Source organism: Peromyscus maniculatus, chromosome 19, assembly GCF_049852395.1.
Source record: "Peromyscus maniculatus bairdii isolate BWxNUB_F1_BW_parent chromosome 19, HU_Pman_BW_mat_3.1, whole genome shotgun sequence".
Classification (NCBI taxonomy): Eukaryota; Metazoa; Chordata; class Mammalia; order Rodentia; family Cricetidae; genus Peromyscus; species Peromyscus maniculatus.
In genome coordinates, this window is record NC_134870.1 from 52,293,462 (window position 1) to 52,313,413 (window position 19,952).

The window sequence follows — 19,952 nt, forward strand, 5'->3', positions numbered from 1 at the left end:
ACAGGCCAAGTATGGTAGCCCATGCCTGTAATGCCAGTATTTGAGAAGCTGTGTCAGGAGTATTGTCACAAGTCTGGTGTCACTATAATTGCATAGCCTGGGTTGTATAATGAGTTCTAGGGCATTGTGTGCTACAGATCAGGTAGACCCTGTCTCAGAAACTAAAAGACAGAGCGGGCAGGGTTCACCTGCTAATCTCTGCGGGAGGCAAGGGAACATAACAATCCAAACATTGGATTTTGGAGTTAGGAATGAGAGGTGTTTGTTCTGGATCTTTCAAAATCTTCTTGTTTTATTTGTATAAATCACTTATCTTCTCTGAATCTGGTTTTGTTTTGTTTTTTTGTAAAGTGGGGGCGATTTCACAATATCTCCCTCATAGTGACTTGTAATGACCAGGTAACACACAACATTGACTTAACCCAGGGACACCAAGTTCAGTAAATTTTTATGAATACACTCTCATTGATAAATCAACAAGCACGATGAGGTTCCGTTCACGGAGCCACGTATGGCTCATCTGTGCAAACTGCCTCTGTGCAAGTTTTGATGGTGGTCAGACATTTACTTGCCGGTGGCAGAAGTAGCCCGAGGAAGGATTTCTCTGTTTCATCTGCCGTTTGAATTTGTAGATTCTTCTCAAGTACCTCAATTTCGTGAATCTGATCATGAAGGTATTCCATCTGAGTTACCTGCACAACTGTGAGACTCGGCGTGGCCAGGTGAGTGGCCCGAGCCTGCCCTTCTACTGAAGCTTTGGTGTGGTCAGGGCATCTGGTGTGAAGGTCCTGGGAACTACGGAGCTGCGTCTAGTGGGAGCCCCCTGTATCAGGAGGTGAAGAATGCGTGTGAAGTTGTATCCTACAGCGGTTATGCTTGGATTGGAATGCTTGCTCGCTAACGAGCTGCAGACCTTAAGCGAGTTGCTTATCTAATAATCTTATAATGTGGATATGTAAGATGGGCATGGTGGTGTAGGCTTGTTATCCCAGGGCTCAGGAGGTGGAGGCAGGAGGATGAGGAATTCAAGGTCAGCCTCAGTGACATAACTAACTGGAGGTGAGACTGGGCTGCACAAGACCCTGTCAAAACAAAAAAAACATGGGGATAGTTGTACATATCATTCTCAAAAGAGTGTGTTATCAAAATAAATAAGGTAACCTAGGTAGGGTACTTATACTCAACTGCTTATTATCATTTTATTGTATGGTTTTTGCAGTGATGGGAATTGAACTCAAGACCTGTATGACTGACCTGCATCCTTAAACCCTGTGCTTAATATATTTTATTAATAGCATATGAGATAAAATAAGTGGAAAGAGTTGGACCCGATGCCTCAGTCTTTCCACCTGTAAAATGGGGCAAATGAGCCTGTTTCTTTAGGTTATTGTGAGAGTTAAATGGAATAAACGAGAAAACTTCGCAGAACTGTTATTTTCTATCTAAGAAACATCTACTTTGTGCTTCAAAAACTCTGATTAGTGTTTCAAATATCTTCAGATATTGCTGTGGTCTGGGAGCAAGGTCTTCGAAGAGCTCACGGACATAGAGAGACAGTTCCACAAAGCCCTGTACACGGTCCGAGCTTTCCTCAACTGTGACAGATACTCCGTGGGCCTCTTAGACATGACCAAACAGAAGGTAAGAAAACCACAAGGACCGGCCTTTCCAAGAGACACAGGGTGACGAAGCGCAGCCTAGTCAGGAATTCAGCTAGCACAGGGCACACACAGCCTGGGTGATCCGGATGGCTGTGAAAGGTTTCACATATGGGGTAGGGAGATGGCTCAGTCAGTAACGTGCTGTCTTTGAAACTGTGATGACCTGAGTTTGACCCCCGGAACTGATGTAAAAGGCTCATGCCGTACATAACACAGGTGTAGAGGTCAGAGGACAACTTTTGGAAATCAGTTCTCTCCTTCCACCGAGGGTTCTGGGAAGGAACTTGGGTCATCAGGCTCTCGTGGCAAATGCTTTTACCTTGGCACCATCTTGCTGCCCTCAGGAGAGTTCTTTACAAGTGTGGACCCGGGTCCTCTGTCTCACAGCCATCTTCTCCCACTCGGTGCTTTCTTTCTCTTAAAAGCGTGTTCTGGTGAATATAAATTGGAGTCATAGTGTAGTGGAAGGAATCAGTTTTTCTTATGGCTATTGACTTCTGTGGCCTGTTTAAGAAGGCACAAAGATCAGAAAGGTATTTACTTATGCCACTTCATGTAAGTTTTATTTTTATGAATTCTACATGTAGCTCTACAATATACCAAAAAATTTTAATGTATACTATAATACATGATAATAATAATAAATATTACTGTTCCACTTGGACACACAACCAGCCGATTATCTCATCTGGAAAAGACCCACACTGCCCCACTGCACTACAGAAAGTCCTCTTCCCCACTGCACTACAGAAAGTCCTCTTCCTCACTGCACTACAGAAAGTCCTCTTCCCCACTGCACTATAGAAAGTCCTCTTCCTCACTGCACTACAGAAAGTCCTCTTCCTCACTGCACTATAGAAAGTCCTCTTCCTCACTGCACTACAGAAAGTCCTCTTCCCCACTGCACTATAGAAAGTCCTCTTCCCCACTGCACTATAGAAAGTCCTCTTCCTCACTGCACTACAGAAAGTCCTCTTCCTCACTGCACTACAGAAAGTCCTCTTCCTCACTGCACTATAGAAAGTCCTCTTCCTCACTGCACTACAGAAAGTCCTCTTCCTCACTGCACTACAGAAAGTCCTCTTCCCCACTGCACTACAGAAAGTCTTCTTCCCCAATGCACTATAGAAAGTCCTCTTCCCCACTGCACTATAGAAAGTCCTCTTCCCCACTGCACTATAGAAAGTCCTCTTCCTCACTGCACTACAGAAAGTCCTCTTCCTCACTGCACTACAGAAAGTCCTCTTCCCCACTGCACTATAGAAAGTCCTCTTCCCCACTGCACTATAGAAAGTCCTCTTCCTCACTGCACTACAGAAAGTCCTCTTCCCCACTGCACTATAGAAAGTCCTCTTCCCCACTGCACTATAGAAAGTCCACCCTTCCTCACTGCACTACAGAAAGTCCTCTTCCCCACTGCACTATAGAAAGTCCACCCTTCCTCACTGCACTACAGAAAGTCCTCTTCCCCACTGCACTATAGAAAGTCCTCTTCCCCACTGCACTACAGAAAGTCCTCTTCCTCACTGCACTATAGAAAATCCTCTTCCTCACTGCACTATAGAAAGTCCTCTTCCTCACTGCACTATAGAAAGTCCTCTTCCCCACTGCACTATAGAAAGTCCACCTTTTCTCACGGTTCCATGGAAAAGCTCATCTTTCCTTGGGTTGGTTTCTGGAATCTCTATTTTGTTGCGCTGGTTTATTTATTATTCTACAATGTCACGCTACCTTAATTTCAGTATGTATCCACAATATCTTGATACTCCCTTGTGAAAAGACCTCTAGGGTTGGTGTCTGATGTTAGATCTCTTCACTATGTCTTACATTTCTTGTAGTTTCTCTCTGTACTCTCCATCCTGTCCTTAGGGACTTCAAAGTGAGTATTTCTTTCCCTCTACCTGCTATTGCTTATCTTCTTCATGAAACATTAAGTTCTTCTAGGGCAGTGGTTCTCAACCTTCCTAATGCTGCGGCCCTTTAATACAGTTCCTCATGTGGTGGTGAGCCCCCAACCATAAAATTATTTCTTCACTACTTCATAACTCTAATTTTGCTCCTGCTATAAACCATACTGTAAATATTTTTGGAGATAGAGGGCTGGTAGTGGGGTCTCGACCCATAGGTTGAGAATCTCCGTTCTAGGCCCTGTGCCTAAACAGGTGGCAAACATGACATGGGGCCCTGGTAGGTCCCCAGTTCACATCATCACCCAGACCAGAATTTCTTTCTTTTGTCAGAAATCTAGGGAAAGAGTCCAGCTGGAGAGCATGCCGAGGGCGTGGCATCTGAACTTCATGTGACCTCCCTTCTGTTTGTCCTCCGGGGTGACATTAGCATAAGCAAACCACCAGGATTAAGTGTACTCAAAGGAACGAGGCAGAGGGGGTGGCATCGACACACAGCAATGCAGGCCTGACAGGTCACTGTTTGTCCCCAAGTGTTAACAGCTCAGTGATCAGAGGGAGCTCTGGACCAGGAAGACCTTCTCTGCAGGCAGAGACTTTGACCTAACACAACCTTTGTCCCTCCACAGGCAAGGAATAGTGGCAGAGAAGCCACAAGCCACAGGCGGAAACCTGGGTAGCCAGCCCTAGCAGCTTCTCCTCCTGGGAGAAGCCTTCTTTCTGGGTTCTACACACACACACACACACACACACACACACACACACACACACACACACACCACTGGTCCTTTCTTTCTTGAAACAAGGTCTTGAGCTGGGCAGTGGTGCATGCCTTTAATCCCAGCACTTGGGAGGTAGAGGCAGGCAGATCTTTGAGTTTGAGGTAAGCCTGGGCTACAGAGTGAGTTCCAGGGAAGGCTCCAAAGCTACACAGAGAAACCCTGTCTCAAAAAAACATAAACAAAACAAAACAAAAACAAAAACAAAACAAAAAACACAAAGAAAGAAAGAAAGAAAGAAAGAAAGAAAGAAAGAAAGAAAGAAAGAAAGAAAGAAAGAAAGAAAGAAAGAAAGAAAGAGAAAAAAGAAAAAAAGAAGAGAAACAAGGTCTCTTGGGCTTGCTATGTAGTCAAGGATAATCAGGATAGTCTTGAACTCCTGATCTTCCCATCTCTACCCGCTAAGTGCTGGGATTCCAGGCAAGTGCTTCCACACTCACTTTATTCAGTGCATGGGGTTGGAAGCCAGGGTTTTAGGCCTGCTAGGCAAGCAGTCTATCATCTGAGCTCCCTCCACAACCCTTTTTTATCTGTCTTTCTTTTGCATCTTGGACCACCGTAAAAAGGAAAACTTAAGATAAAATAAGCTCAGTAAGGGATGATTCGTGAAGCAGGCGGCACCCAGACAGGAAGCTGTCAAGGGCACGCTTACAGCACGAGCTGTGAGCTCTTCTGGGTTGAATGGAGTAAAGAACAGGAACAACGTGATTGGCTGCGTTACACATGTGTCTGATCTCGGTGTGATCTGATCGGTTGGCTGTCTGTGATCGACTAAAATTTAATGTCATAAAAACATGTCTCTTAGGTTATTACTCCAGAGCTGGGGGTGGAGCCTAGGGCCTTGCACATGCCAATCAGATGCTTTACTTCTGAGCTCCAGTCCCAGCCTTTGTTTGTTATGGAGGAACATATACTGTAGCGCAGGAGGCCAAACACAAGGTCAGGCTCAGGTGCGTGCCTGTTTATTGCATTTAATAGCTTCTAGGGTCTTTTGGATTTTTTTTTCCCCACTGTAGCAGGAATCTTAAAAGTTCTTATTAATAAAATCAAACCTGAGGCGAGTTATTGGGGTCCATACTGGTAGATCAGAGAGACAGAATAAGCCACAGCTATCTCACCTTGCCAATTCCTCAGCTGGTCCTGTTTCCTCAGACTGGAAGCTTCTGTGTCCTCATCCCAATGGCTCTCAGCTGAACTGCTGCTTAAAAGCCTGAATGCTTATCCAGCCAAATGCTTAACCAGCCAAAAGCCTCTAGTTTCTGGTCCTCACGCCTTATATACCTTTCTGCTTTCTACCACCACTCTCTGGGATTAAAGGCTGGCTTTCTGGGATTAAAGGCGTGAGTCACCATGCTTGGCTATTTCCAATGTGGCCTTGAACTCACAGAGATCCAGAGGGATTTCTATCTCTGGAATGCTAGGATTAAAGGCGTGTGCTATCACTGACTAACTACTGGCTTGTCTGTTCTCTGACCCCAGGTAAGTTTATTAAGGTACATAATATTTTGGTGAACACAATACCACCACACCCCACAACACTTTAACAGTTAAAAACAGTGTTTCTGGGGTTGACAGTGGCATTGTGATGTATTTTGGGACCTCATGGATAGGTTTTGAATCCCCGGTTGCTGGGTATCCACCACTGCCAATGTAATAAGTCAGTCAAGCCGAATTAATAAATCCAGGTTTAATGAACAGAGCAAAGCAATCCTGGGTGACCCTGGGGAAGACAGGGGTAGAGTCACGCGGCAAATACGGCTACCAGGCCTTAAAAGTAACCTGTAGTCGTGGTCTTGAGCAGCTCCAGGGAGGGACTGGCTTTTGGTGGGCTTTGAGGGGGTGGGGGTCTGGAATGGGAGGGCAGTTCTAGGGGAGGGGCTGCTGTTTGGCGGGTTCTGAGGGGGCAGGTTTGGGGAGAGAAAGGTGAGGGAGGGGAGTTGAGGGGGAGCATCCACCAGAACACTCACAACGCCTTTCTGATTGGCAGAGACACACCGCTACATGATTATACAGCCGCGGCCTCACTGCTCTATTAACTCCATTCCAGATGCTTGGATTGTTCTCCATAGAGATCCCACTTTTTAAAAAAAAGTAGTGTGTGTGTGTGTGTGTGTGTGTGTGTGTGTGTGTGTGTGTGTGTTTTATGTATGTTTCCATGTGAGTGGGGTGTGTACATGCCACCCCTCAGGGAGGCAGGGGACATCTTCAGGGGCTCGTCCTCTCCTGCCAGGTTGACTGAGACAGGGTCTCTTACCGTTTGCTGTTGTATGGGACGGGGTGGAGAGCTTCTGGGAATCCCCCTGCCTCCACCTCTCATGTTGCCCTCTGAGCATCGACAGTATACAGAATGTGCCACTGACCTGAGTATCTGAGGATTCAAACTCAAGTCCCCACACTTGCAGGGCAAGTGCTTTTACCTACTGAGCTATTGATTTCCTCAGCCCCAAGACCTCATTTCCCTGACTAGCATCTACAACACTGGGGACACCCCAACTCATCACCCACATTTTAGCTGATTAGACAGATCCTGTTCATCAATATTTAACAAATATGATTATTCTCTGACTTTGTCCTTCCAGTCAAGTTCAAGTGTCAGTGACCTTTCTGCCTTCAAACTTCAGTGGTAGACAGCTCATATAGGTTGGACTTCGCTTTAAAAAACATGTAATTATTATTATTATTATTATTATTATTATTATTATTATTTATTCCTAGGAATTTTTTGACGTGTGGCCAGTTCTGATGGGCGAGGCTCCAGCCTATTCAGGTCCCAGGACTCCAGATGGAAGGGTAAGTTGCTTTGTGATTTTTTTCCCCATATGTAAGGCTTGGCAGAGTCTGCTGAAGGATACTTATTTATCATTTGTATTTATCTTCAGATATTAGTCTGTCTTTCCTGTATTATGGTAATTCTTCACAACTCTCCAACCCTGTCACTCGCAAATGTTAAATATCTTGCTGGAGTTTCGAAGGGACCCAGAAGAGCAGATGAGGCAGGAATCGATACCCACCCTCTGCAGACAAGAATGCGTTAAGAGATGTCACGCAGCTGGCTCATGTATCTTCCCAGCAGGAAGTTAGAACTAGTTTGGAACTAGAAAGAGGCTTCACATCTGATCCAGAATGTCACCTTTGTCACCAGAGCACAGTCCTAACTACTTGATACGCTTGTTAGCTGCATGCATTCCAGTTCTTGTTTGTTGGTACTTACCAAAACTGGACTGGTTTATAGTGACAGTCAGTTTTGTTTTGTTTTTCATAATGATCTCTCAGTTGATTTTGAAAAGGTTGAAGGTCAGTTAGATGGGACCTAGCAGCCCCCGGGATAGATTTGATTGGAGCTATGTAAGAGCTGCATCCTTGGAGAGTGCCAGGAGCTACCCGGTTAGCCACAGTCCACACCACTCAGGCTTCTTCTACTCCTGGCTGGGTGCTCCTCTTTGGCCCCGACCCCTCTATAACGCAGGGTCTCAGGGTGTCATATAATCAGGTTATACCTGCAAATGCTGCGGTTGCTCCAAAGAGGGAAGGGAAAAGAAAGTCAGCATTGACTCTGAATTTCCAAATCAGTGAGTGTCCCACTGTGTGTGTGCCAGGCAGTTCCTTGTAGTGGCTCTCACAGCCCTCCTTTCAGTGGTGGCTGAGTGGGCAGTGTGTACCTTATAGAACACTACAAAGACACACAGGAGAATCCCTGCACAAATCCACAGATATCCCAAAGAACAGCCTTGGAAAAGGCGAGTCAACTTTATACTGTTGTTCATTGAAGAATGGGAAACAATGAGCTGGAAAGACGGCTCAGTGGTTAAGAGCAGTGGCTGCTTTTCCAGAGGACCTGGGTTCAATTCCCAGCACTGATATGGCTGCTCCCAACTCTTTGTAACTTCAGTTCCAGGGGAGCTCACACCATCACACAGAGTATATACAGGCAAAACACCAGTGCACATCAAATAAATAAATAAATAAATAAATAAATAAATAAATAAATAAACAAATATCTTTAAAAAAAGAATGGGAAACAAACAAACTACAATAAAACCCAGGTATGGTGTTTCATTCCTACACTCCCAGCAATGTGCAGAGGCTGAGACAGGAGGATCACTGCCAGATCAAGTCCACATAGTGAATTCTAGGCCAGCCTGGACTATACTGTGAGACTGTCTCAAAACAAACAAAAACAAAATGGCAATGAAAGTTAAGCCTAGTGGCCTAGATCTGTAATCTTAGCTACCTACATAAGAGGCTGAGGCAAGAGGATCACAAGTTCAAGGCTCCTGGGCAACATAGAATTCTATTTTTTTGGGGGGGGGTTGAGACAGGGTTTCTCTGTGTAGCTTTGCTCCTTTCCTGGAACTCACTCTGTAGACCAGGCTGGACTTAAACTCACAGAGATCCGCCTGCCTCTGCCTCCCAAGTGCTGAGATTAAAGGCGTGCGCCACCACCGCCCGGCTTCTATTTTAAAATAGAAAAGTAAAATGAGGGCTGGAGAGAGAGCTCGATGGTAGAATGCTTACCTAGCATGTGTGAGGTCCTAGGTTCAATCCCTTGTATGAGAGAGAGAGAGAGAGAAAGAGAGAGAGAGAGAGAGAGAGAGAGAGAGAGAGAGAGAGAGAGAGAGAGAACATGGTTGATGTGCATCTGTGTATTTCTGGGGACAAAGTGAATGTGGTTGGTCCCATTTTAAATGGACCAAGTGGATCTGATGTACTGGATCAGAAGTCATAATAATAAGTGTTAGAATTGGTTGATATACCCCATAGTACAGAATAGGGATTCAAACAATGGTGTTATGTGCTGAAGCCTCTTCAGCTTGAAGTTCATTCCAGAGAAGAAGTGAATAGACAATACCATGTGGGACTCTATTTTGGAGTCAAAGATACACTGAAGACTTGGAAACAGAGCCTGTAGAGATTCCAGAAATGTATAAAATTCTAGATATATTGAGTTCATCACTAAGGCACACAGGAGAAGAAAATTCTCCAGGGAACAAAACACAGATAAATCTTATTTCACAAAGACCACCCAATGGATGCTGTCCTTAAACTCACCACCAGAGCCAAACCTAGAGGAAACACACACAGGTGTGATTTGGGCCCAGACACAGTTACAGGATTGGCTAGGCCTGACCATGTAAAGAAGGTGGGTGTGTGGCCAGTGAGATGGCTTACTGGGAGAAGATGTCTGTGGCCAACCCTGACGACTAGGGTTTGATGGCCACTACTCATTCAATGGAAGGAGAGAATGTACCTCCATCAACTTGTCCTCTGATGCCCTCTACACACACACACACACACACACACACACACACACACACACACACTACCTAAAGAAGTAGTAATAAAACTATTTTTTGAGATGGGGTCTCTTTATGTAATTCTGAATGTCCTGGAACTCTCTATGTAGACCAGGCTGACCTTGAACTTGCAGAGATCTGTCTGTCTCTGCCTCCCAAGTGCTATGACTAAAGACATGGAACACTATGTCTGACTTCTTGTTTTTTTTTTTTTCTTTTTGTTTTTTTTTTATGTGGGTACAGTGGGAAGACACCTGAGTCCTGACACTAGCTGGTCTTGTGGGCTTGGGACATTTCCAGAAGCTCCCTTCCCATTCTGTCATGCTGGGGTAGGCCAGCCTGTCCTTGGGACTTAGGTCACTAATGCTGTGCCTCCCACTGGCATGCAGTAGGCACTCTGGTATAAAACCAGAGCTGGCTGGTTGCATCTCACATCTGCTGGGCACTGTAACTGAACTGCATTGTTTTGTGGTACTATAGATTGAACCCAGGGCCTCTCGCATACCAGGCAGGTGTTTTACCACTTCCTCAGAGACAGGGTTTCTCTGTGTAGTTTTGGTGCCTGTCCTGGATCTCGCTCTGTAGACCAGGCTGGCCTTGAACTCACAGAAATCCTCCTGGCTCTGCCTCTCGAGTGCTGGGATTAAGGGCATGTGTCACTGCTGCCTGGACCTTTTGTATTTTTTTTAATTGCTTTTATTTTGAGACAGCTTGTATAAACTGGCCTTGAACTCACCCTTTAGCCTAGGGGGTGCTTGAACTTGCGATGCTCTTGCTTCAGACTCCCAAACAGCTGGAATTACAGACTCGCACCAGCAGGCCCGGCTGCCATTTATTCTTTCTGATTTGTCTACGAACGAGTTGTTTTTATTTCCCCGCTGGACAGTTGAGGAGGTTAAGATCTGGAAAGGCCAAATCATTTGTACACATTTAAGACCAGGATGCTTTTCTCGCTGGCGGCTGTCACCACAACCATGCCTTCTCATGGGACTCATGCTTTACCGGCTGAATTCAAATGCACTTTAAAAGTACAGCGTCTGACTTTTAGCCAGCCCTCCCTCAATCCTAGGTCCAAAGCCTTCTAACAGCCAACTAGATCTTATTTCATCTCCTTTAGAAAGTAAAATGGCGTGTGTGTGTGTGTGTGTGTGTGTGTGTGTGTGTGTGTGTGTGTGTGTGTTTAAAGTAAGAAAAAAAAACTGTACAGGCTAACTAGGCCTCATGGAAACAAAACAAAACACGCTTGTCGTCAAACTGCGGTATTTCCAGGCCCTGTTATTTGGCTGCCGCTGGACTGGTGGCTCTTTCAAAGACTCCTGTCACAGTGTCGGCTGTGCAGCACAAGGTAACAAAGGTGCCCTTCATGGCTGTGGTTTGGTTTTCCAGAATCTGTGAATTCGTACATGAATGTGGCCTTGAAGGCCACTCAGGAGCTGCCGTGTGTAGGAAAAGGCGTTTTGCCTAACACACTGGTTCTATTTTGCTGCTTTTTTTCTGAAAGCAAACTGATTCTCCAGTAGGCTTCGGGAGGAAGAAAACATAAAAACCCAGCGCACTAGCCAAACCTGTTAGACATGCTAGGAACTTTTCGGACGAGTCCCATGGCAACTGTACTTGGCACTATACGTCAGCCATGCCGGCAGCCCCAGTGGCCACACGCTCACTCACCTCCTAGACGATACAGCAGCCTGTGTTGTCCAGCTGGGATGTTTGAGAACCTTTTCTTCTCTTGTCTTTTTTTATTATTATTATTATTATTTTATTTTATGTACATTGGTGTCTTATCTGAAGGTATGTTTGTATGAAGGCATCAGATCCCCTGGAACAGAAATTACAGACGGCTATGAGCTGCCATGTGGGTGCTGGGAATTGAACCTGGGTCCTCTGGAAGAGCAGCAGGTGCTCTTAACCACTGAGCCATCTCTCCAGACCCTTTTCTTGTTTTTTGTTTTTTTGGACAAGGTCTTACTCTATAGCTCAGGCTAGCCCAGAACTTACTATGTAGACCAGGCTGGCCTCAAACTTGTAGTGACCCTCCTGTCTCTGTTTCTTGACTGCTGGGATTACAGGTGTGACCACCACAGTTAGCTGACCCCGAGTCTCTTAATATAGCTCAAGTGGGCCTGGAACTCACAGTCCTCCTGCCTCAGCCTCTGAAAATGCTTGGACTACTGGCATGAGCCACTATACCCAGTGTTTTTCAGTATTTCAACTTACAGTGGGTTGGTGGGGCTGTAACCCACTGTGCGTGGAAGAGATGCAGGCTGTGTTTGTTTAATCGCTTTCCCAGTGACAGTTGTGGTCAGGTGTGGCCTGCTCAAAGTTCTTCCGGGGTGTAGAGAATAGTGCCTTCAGGCTGTGCCTTGCCCTGAGTGATTCCTCATTATAAAACAGCAGTCGGTTCCATCTCAACCACAGGTGCTGATGAAGAATGGTTTGGTATGTCATTTGTGCAAGTAAACAGCCACCATCTGTCCAGCACCAACCACGAGGCAGACTGATAACTCATTTACGCAAAGAAAGTATGACTCCCTCTGAATGTAGCATATTAAATAAGGAACATATGGTTATTTGCATCAAAACTATTATCAGAGCCCAGGTCATACATGTCTTTGATCCCAACACTCTAGAGGCAAGGCAGAGGCAGAGGACCAACCTGGTCTTCTACATAGTGGAGTTTCAGGCTATCCAAGTTTACATAGTGAGTCCCTATCTCAAAAAGGCAAAAACAAAACAAAACTGTATCAGAAAAACCAGGCCTGTGAGTCCACTGAACACATGAGACTAATGAATGAATGAATGAATGAAGCAACCCTGTACTTGATTATATAAAATAAAATAATGCTGAGTACTACAGCATTCTCCAAGCCCTTCATCAGACCATCCTGCACATGAGTCATGGATCAATAGGTACTGAGCTCTCAACTCTTCTATAACATGTTTTACATGCACACACACACACACACACACACACACACACACACACACACATGCACGCACTCATACACAGAACACTATGTGAAGTGTAATGCATACTCTGAGAGTTAATATTTGTATGTAAGATCGGATTGAAAAAAAAAAACCCAGGACTGCCAAAAACCACAAATGCCAAGTGAGATCAATAGTAATTGGTGAGTTTAAGCCTTTGACATTGATATAGTTGTGAACTTGTTGTTATTCAATAAATTCTGACATTATAGAAGGAGACGGGTGTGTCAATCTATGCTTCTGACATGACTTGCTCACAGAGGAGGTTTGGGGCTCTTGTAAGGCCTTTTAAAGTGATGTGGCCGAGATTTGTGGATGTGACGGGCATCCTTGAGGCGGTGTCTATAGGATGCATTGCCATACATGGAAATGCTGAGTCAGAGAATATGTGCACTTTGGTTCTAGAGACATCCTGCTAACTCTCCACTTGCAACTGTAAATCATAGGTAGGAGCGTGCATCAAAAAGATTTTTTTGTTGCTGTGGCAAATATTGAGACAAGAATGAGGTTTATAGGATGGAGGATTCCCATGCTGTCTGGGCCTGGCAGAGTTCTTTGTCTGCAGCTCCAGTTCTTTGACTGGTAGAGAATGAGAGCCTTCTGTAATTTTTCTCTGGGAGTCAGATTCAAGATCCAGATTCCTGAACCAGGTGGTGGTGCATGCCTGTAATTCTAGCATTTGGTGCATGCCTGTAATTCTAGCATTTGGTGCATGCCTGTAATTCTAGCATTTGGTGCATGCCTGTAATTCTAGCATTTGGTGCATGCCTGTAATTCTAGCATTTGGGAGGTGGAGGCAAGATCAGACGTGTAAGGTCAACCTTGGCTGCATACCAAGTTTGAGGCTAGTTAGAAAGGACTACATGAAACCTTGTCTCAAAAAAAAAAAAAAACAAAAAAACAAAAAAAAAAAAAAAAAAAAACCTTACCAACAGAGCTGGTCAGATGGCTCAGCAGGTAATAGCAAGTGTCACCAAGCTCGATGACCTGAGTTTGAGCTCTGGGTCCCAGATCATGGGAAGAAGGAATCAAATCCTATGAGTTATCCTCTAATCTCCCCACCTTTGCTGTGATGTGTGCACATGAGCCTACACACACACACACACAATCAATCAATGGGCTAGAGAGATGGCTCGGTGGTTACTTCCTATGCAACCATGATGGGGAGGGTAGGCAGAGGGAAAAGAGAACCCTTTGGGCTTGCCAGTGGGGCCACCATGCCTCAGAGGCATATAAGGCGGCAAGTGGTGGAGGAAGATACTGAACACCTTCTGCTGGCCTTCCCACACCCGCAGAGGTTCATGCACCTGCCAGCTCCGACATGTTGCACACACACCCACACACAACCCAAACCAAAACAAATTATCCAGACTCCTGTATTTCAGCTCATCACACTATTTTTGCAAATGGAAAGAGGTCTAGTAGCTGAGGGAGAGACACGAGTGTGGAGTCAATGCTTCTTAATAAATGCAGCCACGTGTCTGTTTCAGTAACGACTAGTTTGCAGGCTTGCAGCCGTCCAGTGGTCATTGTCTGAGTAGCTGTGTCCCAGGCAACAGAGATAGAGATCGCAGTGCCATTTTATGCTTCTATCCCTAAGTCATATAGTTGAAGGGTCTCTGAGCTAGAGATCAAGGACCCAGGCTCTGGTGCTGGCTCGTTGCATTGTCTCACTATGCAGTAGTCCTTCCTTCTCCTGCATCTCAGTTCTCATCTGTGAGATGGTTGCTAAGCAGCCCATCACTCTCAGGCATACAAAGAACCTGATAAGATAATAGAATTTTCCATGGAGAGCAAGAGGATTGGAGCTATCTGTCCACTGGTTCTATGAAGGCCTGTGACCTCCTATGACCTTCAGCTAACAACAGTAAGTGCTGGAAGGCAGCAGAGTTGACCTTAGAGGGAGCTAGCAGCAAGCTTGGTGCCCCTGAAAAACAGGGGCAGATGACAGTGAAGGACAGGGTATGGGTGCCATGTCTTAGGCGTAGGTAAACGTTGTGTGCTCTTTGCCCTGTTTAAAACGAAACAAAAAAAGGGAACGGAGAAGAAAGAATCGGTCTAGTCTCATGGTGCACTTCTGCGGAAGCTCTGCCCTTACTCCGTGTGTAATTTTCCTCTTTTGGCAGGAAATTAACTTTTACAAGGTCATCGACTACATCCTGCACGGCAAAGAAGACATCAAAGTAATCCCGTAAGTTTCACCGCCGGACACGACACACTGCAGGCATGTTTCCGACACCTTAAGTCTGTGGCTCCTGAAACGAACTCTGATCAAACCCTGGACAGCCATGTCCAGGGTAGTTGGAGGCAGAGAGAGCAGGGGGAGCCGTGTGAAACAGTGGAGAATTACAGGGTGGTGGAACCCACAGGGGAAGAGCTGGATCAAAGACAAGCATGCTGGATTATGTATCAGGAGGAGTCAAACTCCCGTAGCAGTCTGTGTTAATAAGCAACCTCAGCACCCCACCCAATAGGAAAAAAAAAAAAAGATGATTGAGGCTTTCAACCACTTCTGGGCTCCAAGAAAAGGGCAAAAGCAAGAAGCTGGGAAAAGAGCCAGGGAGGAAGGACGGTAAGGGTGTGTAGAGGATGAGGATGATTTTAGGAGTAGAGAAGTCGCAACCCTTTTTGGGATAAGCTTGAGCTGTTTTGAGCAGCAGCATATTCCAGAAAACGCATCTCCCGGAATCACTCCCTGTACGGAGAACCACCCCCAGAACTCTTCCTGGAGCCCGGGCTCCCTTTCTCACCTTCACTGCAGGCCCCTTAAGCTGCCATCCGTGAGAGGGCCACACCTTTAGCTGCCGCCCCTCCCTGCAGAGCCAGAAAGCTGAAGGGATTTACCCTGCATTGCTCTAATCCTCAAACAGTGGAGAGACCCGGCAATGCTGACTCAGCCTCCGCCACCAGGTCAAATCCTAAAATACTCCTCTGTCGCTCAGAGAAGCAGTGCTCGGGTCTGTCTTCTGCTAGTTGAGGATGAGAAATTGTCTCATGTGTTATGCCCCTGTCATGAGCCCCCCAGAGATCATCAGGAGTCTGAGTTCGCGTGCAAAAGCAAAGAGCCTTTATTGCAAGATTAAGCTTGGGCTTCCCATCCATTCGGACACAGCGTTGGATCAGGGAGAGAACGTCAAGCTCGGTTGAGGCAGGGTTTTTAAGGAGTAAAAAAATGGAGGTGTAGGGGAATTCTAGATTCAGATGGGGGTTGAACTCCTGATTGAGCAGGAGTGAAGTAACAGAAGTTTTGTCAAACAGTGATTGGTACTGGCGTTGCTACAAGGAAATTGGCAACCTATACATAGATTATGTAAACTATCCTTTATGTTTTAGAGCATTTAGTACTTGTTTGTCTCAATTCTGATTGGTCCCCCGCAGGGTACAGTTTGTGGCTTTTCCTGGTTATTGTAAGGGTGAGGCCTAGGCCCAGTCCTAGCCCTGTCATGGCTGCACTGATGTTAAGTTAGGCCTCTTCATCTCACATTCCCCTGTTGCCGGGTTCTCTATTCCAGTGCATTCCTGTTTGTATAACTACTGGTTGGTTCTGGGGGTGACGAGATGGCTCAGTGGTTAAGAGCAGTGGCTGCTTTTCCAGAGGACCTGGGTTCAGTTTACAGTACCCACATGGTGCGTTTATAACTCCATAGCTTCAAAGGGCACCAGACACTCACATGGTGCACAGACATACATGTAGACAAAACACCCATGCATATAAAAAATTATTAAAGTAACAGTTCTTCGCCGCCACCACCCCTTTCTCCTTCCCTTTCTCTCCCTCTTTTTCTCTTTAAATAAAGTCTCACTATCCCTGGCTGGCCTCCAACTCATAATCCTCCTGCCTGAGTGCTGGGATCACAGGTGGGTACCACCATGCCTGGGTCTGAGTTTTTCTGAGCACAATTTCTTTTCATCTTTAGTTTTTCAAGTGTGTATTCTTCAAACACCATGCTCTCTAACCTCCTTTTCTTTTCCTTTTAAATTTTATTTTTTTTCTCCCCTCACCTCTCTCCCCTTTTAAAAAACGGGGTCCCATGTAGCCCAGGCTGGCCTAGAACTTGCCATATAGCAGAGTCTAGCCTTCAGCTCCTGATTCTTCTGCCTCCATCTCCCAAGTGCTGGGATTACAGGCAGGAGCCAGGACTCCTTGCTTCTACCCCCTTTCCTAACTTCATACTTCTTAGACTCATTTTATGTCTTTTACATTATCACAAGTCACAGCTTTCCTCCATGTTTTTTACATGTGTATACGCATATGTGTTCATATGCTGTGAATGTATACATGTGTGTGCACATGTAGAGGCTAGAGGTTGATGTTGGGTGTCTTCTTGGTCTCTCATATGAACCCGGAGTTTAGTAGTTTGCTCTGGAGTTTCAGTCTCCACATACTGCTGCAATCACCCTGCCCCAGTGTTTTCTTTCTTTCTTTCTTTCTTTCTTTCTTTCTTTCTTTCTTTCTTTCTTTCTTTCTTTCTTTCTTTCTTTCTTTCTTTCTTTCTTTCTTTTGGTTTTTGGAGACAGGCTTTCTTTGTGTCGTTTTGCGCCTTTCCTGGAACTCACTTGGTAGCCCAGGATGGCCTCGAACTCACAGAGATCCTCCTGCCTCTGCCTCCCGAGTGCTGGAATTAAAGGCGTGTGCCACCACTGCCCGGCTACTGCCCCAGTGTTTTATTAATTCAGCACACACTCTGTGATATACAGAGCTGAGTTAGTAGTGCTGTTTCACCTCCTCTCGAACTGGGAGAGCAGCTAAGAGGTGACCAGCAACATGTGAATGAATAAATTGGGCTACCGTGGCAAGAAGGAAAAGTGCCCAACATGAAAAAGAAGCCAAACGAAATAATAAGCATTGGATAATTCCTTCTAAATGAAGTTGAAAAACAGGCCAAGCAGGTTATTCAGTACAGGGAAGTGGACCCAGGTGGGAAAATGATGCCGAAAAGCAACATAATTTTACTAGAATGATGGTTCTTTTGGGTTAGGAGGAAGGCCACGGTTGAGAGGGGCTGGGACTTCCCAACTGCTGACACTTCTGTTCTTACTGGTGTGGGATTTCTGAACTGAACTGTTTACTTGCAGGGGTGTGTGTGTGTGTGTGTGTGTGTTTGCGCGTGTGCGCGCGCGTGCGTGCATGTGCACATTCTGAGGCCAGAGGAGGATATCAAGAGTCCCTTTCTATCACACTCTGATTCTCCTGAGGTTGTCTCTCTTGAACTTGGAGCCAGGCTGGAGGCTAGCAAGCCCCAGCCATCTCCCCACCCCCACCCCCTGCTCCTGTGCTATAGCCATGGTTATGTCCAGCCACACTCAGCCTTTTACATGGGGTCTGGGGATCTGAATTCAGTCCTCAGATTGTGCTCAAGCTCTCTTACCCTTTGAGCTGTCTTTCCAGCCCCAAGTCCACTTTCTCATGAGCGATGATGATGATGGTTATGCATTTTTCTGAATGTGTGTATTTTTTTTTCTTACAATAACTGAGCCAAAGTAATAGAACCATGTGTCTCCTCAAGGAAGGGGACACATTTTGAGAAGGGCATTGCCGGGTGGTTTCGTCATTGTGCCAATGCACAGTAAAGAGGCTATGATATCACCGGGTGATACATCTTCTGGGACCACTGACACGTGGGTGACCCACTGTTGACTGAAGCATTGTCATACAGCATGTAACTGTAAGCCCAGGAGCCACAGTGCTGTTGCTCCTAGAAGTGAGTATCAAAGTATTCGCTTCGGGCTTAATCCATGGCAGGAGCTCACCACCTCCCCACTTCACGAGGGAAGACAGGGCTTACACTCCGCAGTCTGTAACCATCCGTAGAATGAATGTTTGGATAGTTCAGCCTCTAGGACTATCAGGAAAAGGTCCTATTTGTGACCTTCTTTTCCATTTCTGGATGTACAGTAGATGGCTGGCCAGCCTTTGGGGCTGAGACAGCTGCAGGGGATGGAAGTGGGGGGGGGGAGCTGCACCAGTGGGAAGTGGGGGGGCACAGTCCCTGACTTGAAAGTCACTGTTTATTTGTCGTTGGCCTTTACAGGAACCCGCCTGCTGACCACTGGGCTCTCGTAAGTGGCCTCCCCACTTACGTGGCCCAAAACGGTCTGGTAAGTGACACATCGTGGGAGGGGGGGGAAGAGTGTGATTCAGTAGGACGGCAAAAAGATTTTGAATGAAGATTGGCGGGAAACCGGGGGCTAGTGTGACTCTTTGGAGCCAGAGTTTCTTGTTTTTCTCGTTTACTCAACAGCCGACCCACAGAAAAGAGCAGATAATTGACATTTGGGGGAAATTCGCAAATATAGAGAAATCATTCTCACACGGAAAGGTGTATAGCGTCACTGACGACAGAAACTTGCGCAGATCCGTCAGGGACCATGTCATGACAAGCTGACCTGCCAGGCTCCCCAGACACCATGAACCAAGCTCTTACACCAGACTTAATTGCCATTCCCATCCTCCCCATCCCACCCACATAAAGAGCAGAGCACCAGTATGTCACCTCCTGCCATACTTGAATGACAAAATACCTGGCCAGGGACCGCATGTCACTTTGAATATCACACCTCCAGTGACCTATTTCCTCTAGCCAGGCCCTGCCTCCCAAAACAGCTCCTCCAGCTAGCTGGGACCAACCCCAAAGCCTGTGAGGACATTTCATATTTAGACCAAAACAGTGTCCCACCCACTCAGGGGCGAAGGTAGAGTGACGATGTGCTGTCTCCTGTGTCCCAGAGCAGGGTCATGTCTGTTAGCTACACACACATCACCCCTATGTGCCGTTTTCATCTGTGGGAAAGCAGTCCATCCTGGTAATCAGGTGGCCAGAAAACCAAAAGGAGACAGGGCAATGGGGGGTGGATTCCACGGTTCCCTTCGAGGGCGTTCTCCATTAAGTGGAAGAGCACCTCATAGGCCCACTCACCTCTTAAAAGTTTCTACTACTTCCCAGCAGGGTCTCGTTGGTGACCAACGTTTCACCCGTGAGACTTTGGGGGCCCTCCGTATCCAGACTCCACGGCATGCCGTCCTGGTGCGGAGACTGGGAGCAACCTGATGTATACGTTTAGTGTTATTGGAGGGTTAGGTCTGAGACAAGCAGAGAGATTTCCAGGTGGCTTGCGAGGGAGGAAGGAGCCAGATCTAGTGGGCCTTGGATGTCACTTGGATCGAAGGCTGGGACTTTAATCCTCAGGTGCCTGGAGGCAGCCTGAGAAGAAGAGTACAGTTCAAATAAGAGGTGATAAGAATCTCCAAGGAGGGGGCCGGGGATGTGGCTCAGGCATAGGGTGCTTGATGTTATTTATTTAGTGGTACAATGTTACTCATTA

At 46.2% G+C, this 19,952-nt stretch overlaps 1 protein-coding gene and 1 long non-coding RNA gene across 3 annotated transcripts in view; one reads left to right on the forward strand and one right to left on the reverse strand.

Moving 5' to 3' along the window:
* Positions 1 to 19,952, forward strand: part of Pde6a (phosphodiesterase 6A) — a 65,218-nt gene that overhangs the window by 9,618 nt on the left and 35,648 nt on the right. Inside the window, exons 3-7 of the mRNA XM_006985142.4 lie at positions 633 to 722; positions 1,501 to 1,641; positions 7,063 to 7,137; positions 14,756 to 14,820; positions 18,662 to 18,728. Of these exons, the coding sequence (XP_006985204.1) occupies positions 633 to 722; positions 1,501 to 1,641; positions 7,063 to 7,137; positions 14,756 to 14,820; positions 18,662 to 18,728 (438 nt within the window). The remainder of the gene's footprint in view (positions 1 to 632; positions 723 to 1,500; positions 1,642 to 7,062; positions 7,138 to 14,755; positions 14,821 to 18,661; positions 18,729 to 19,952) is intronic.
* On the reverse strand, positions 432 to 19,823 carry LOC143269598 (uncharacterized). Of its 2 annotated transcripts, XR_013046126.1 has the most exons (3): positions 19,547 to 19,823; positions 1,981 to 2,165; positions 432 to 1,082 (listed from the first exon to the last, which is right to left on the reverse strand). It is a non-coding gene; the product is annotated as an uncharacterized LOC143269598 (long non-coding RNA). The 2 variants fall into 2 exon arrangements; XR_013046125.1 differs by having other exon boundaries at positions 432 to 2,165.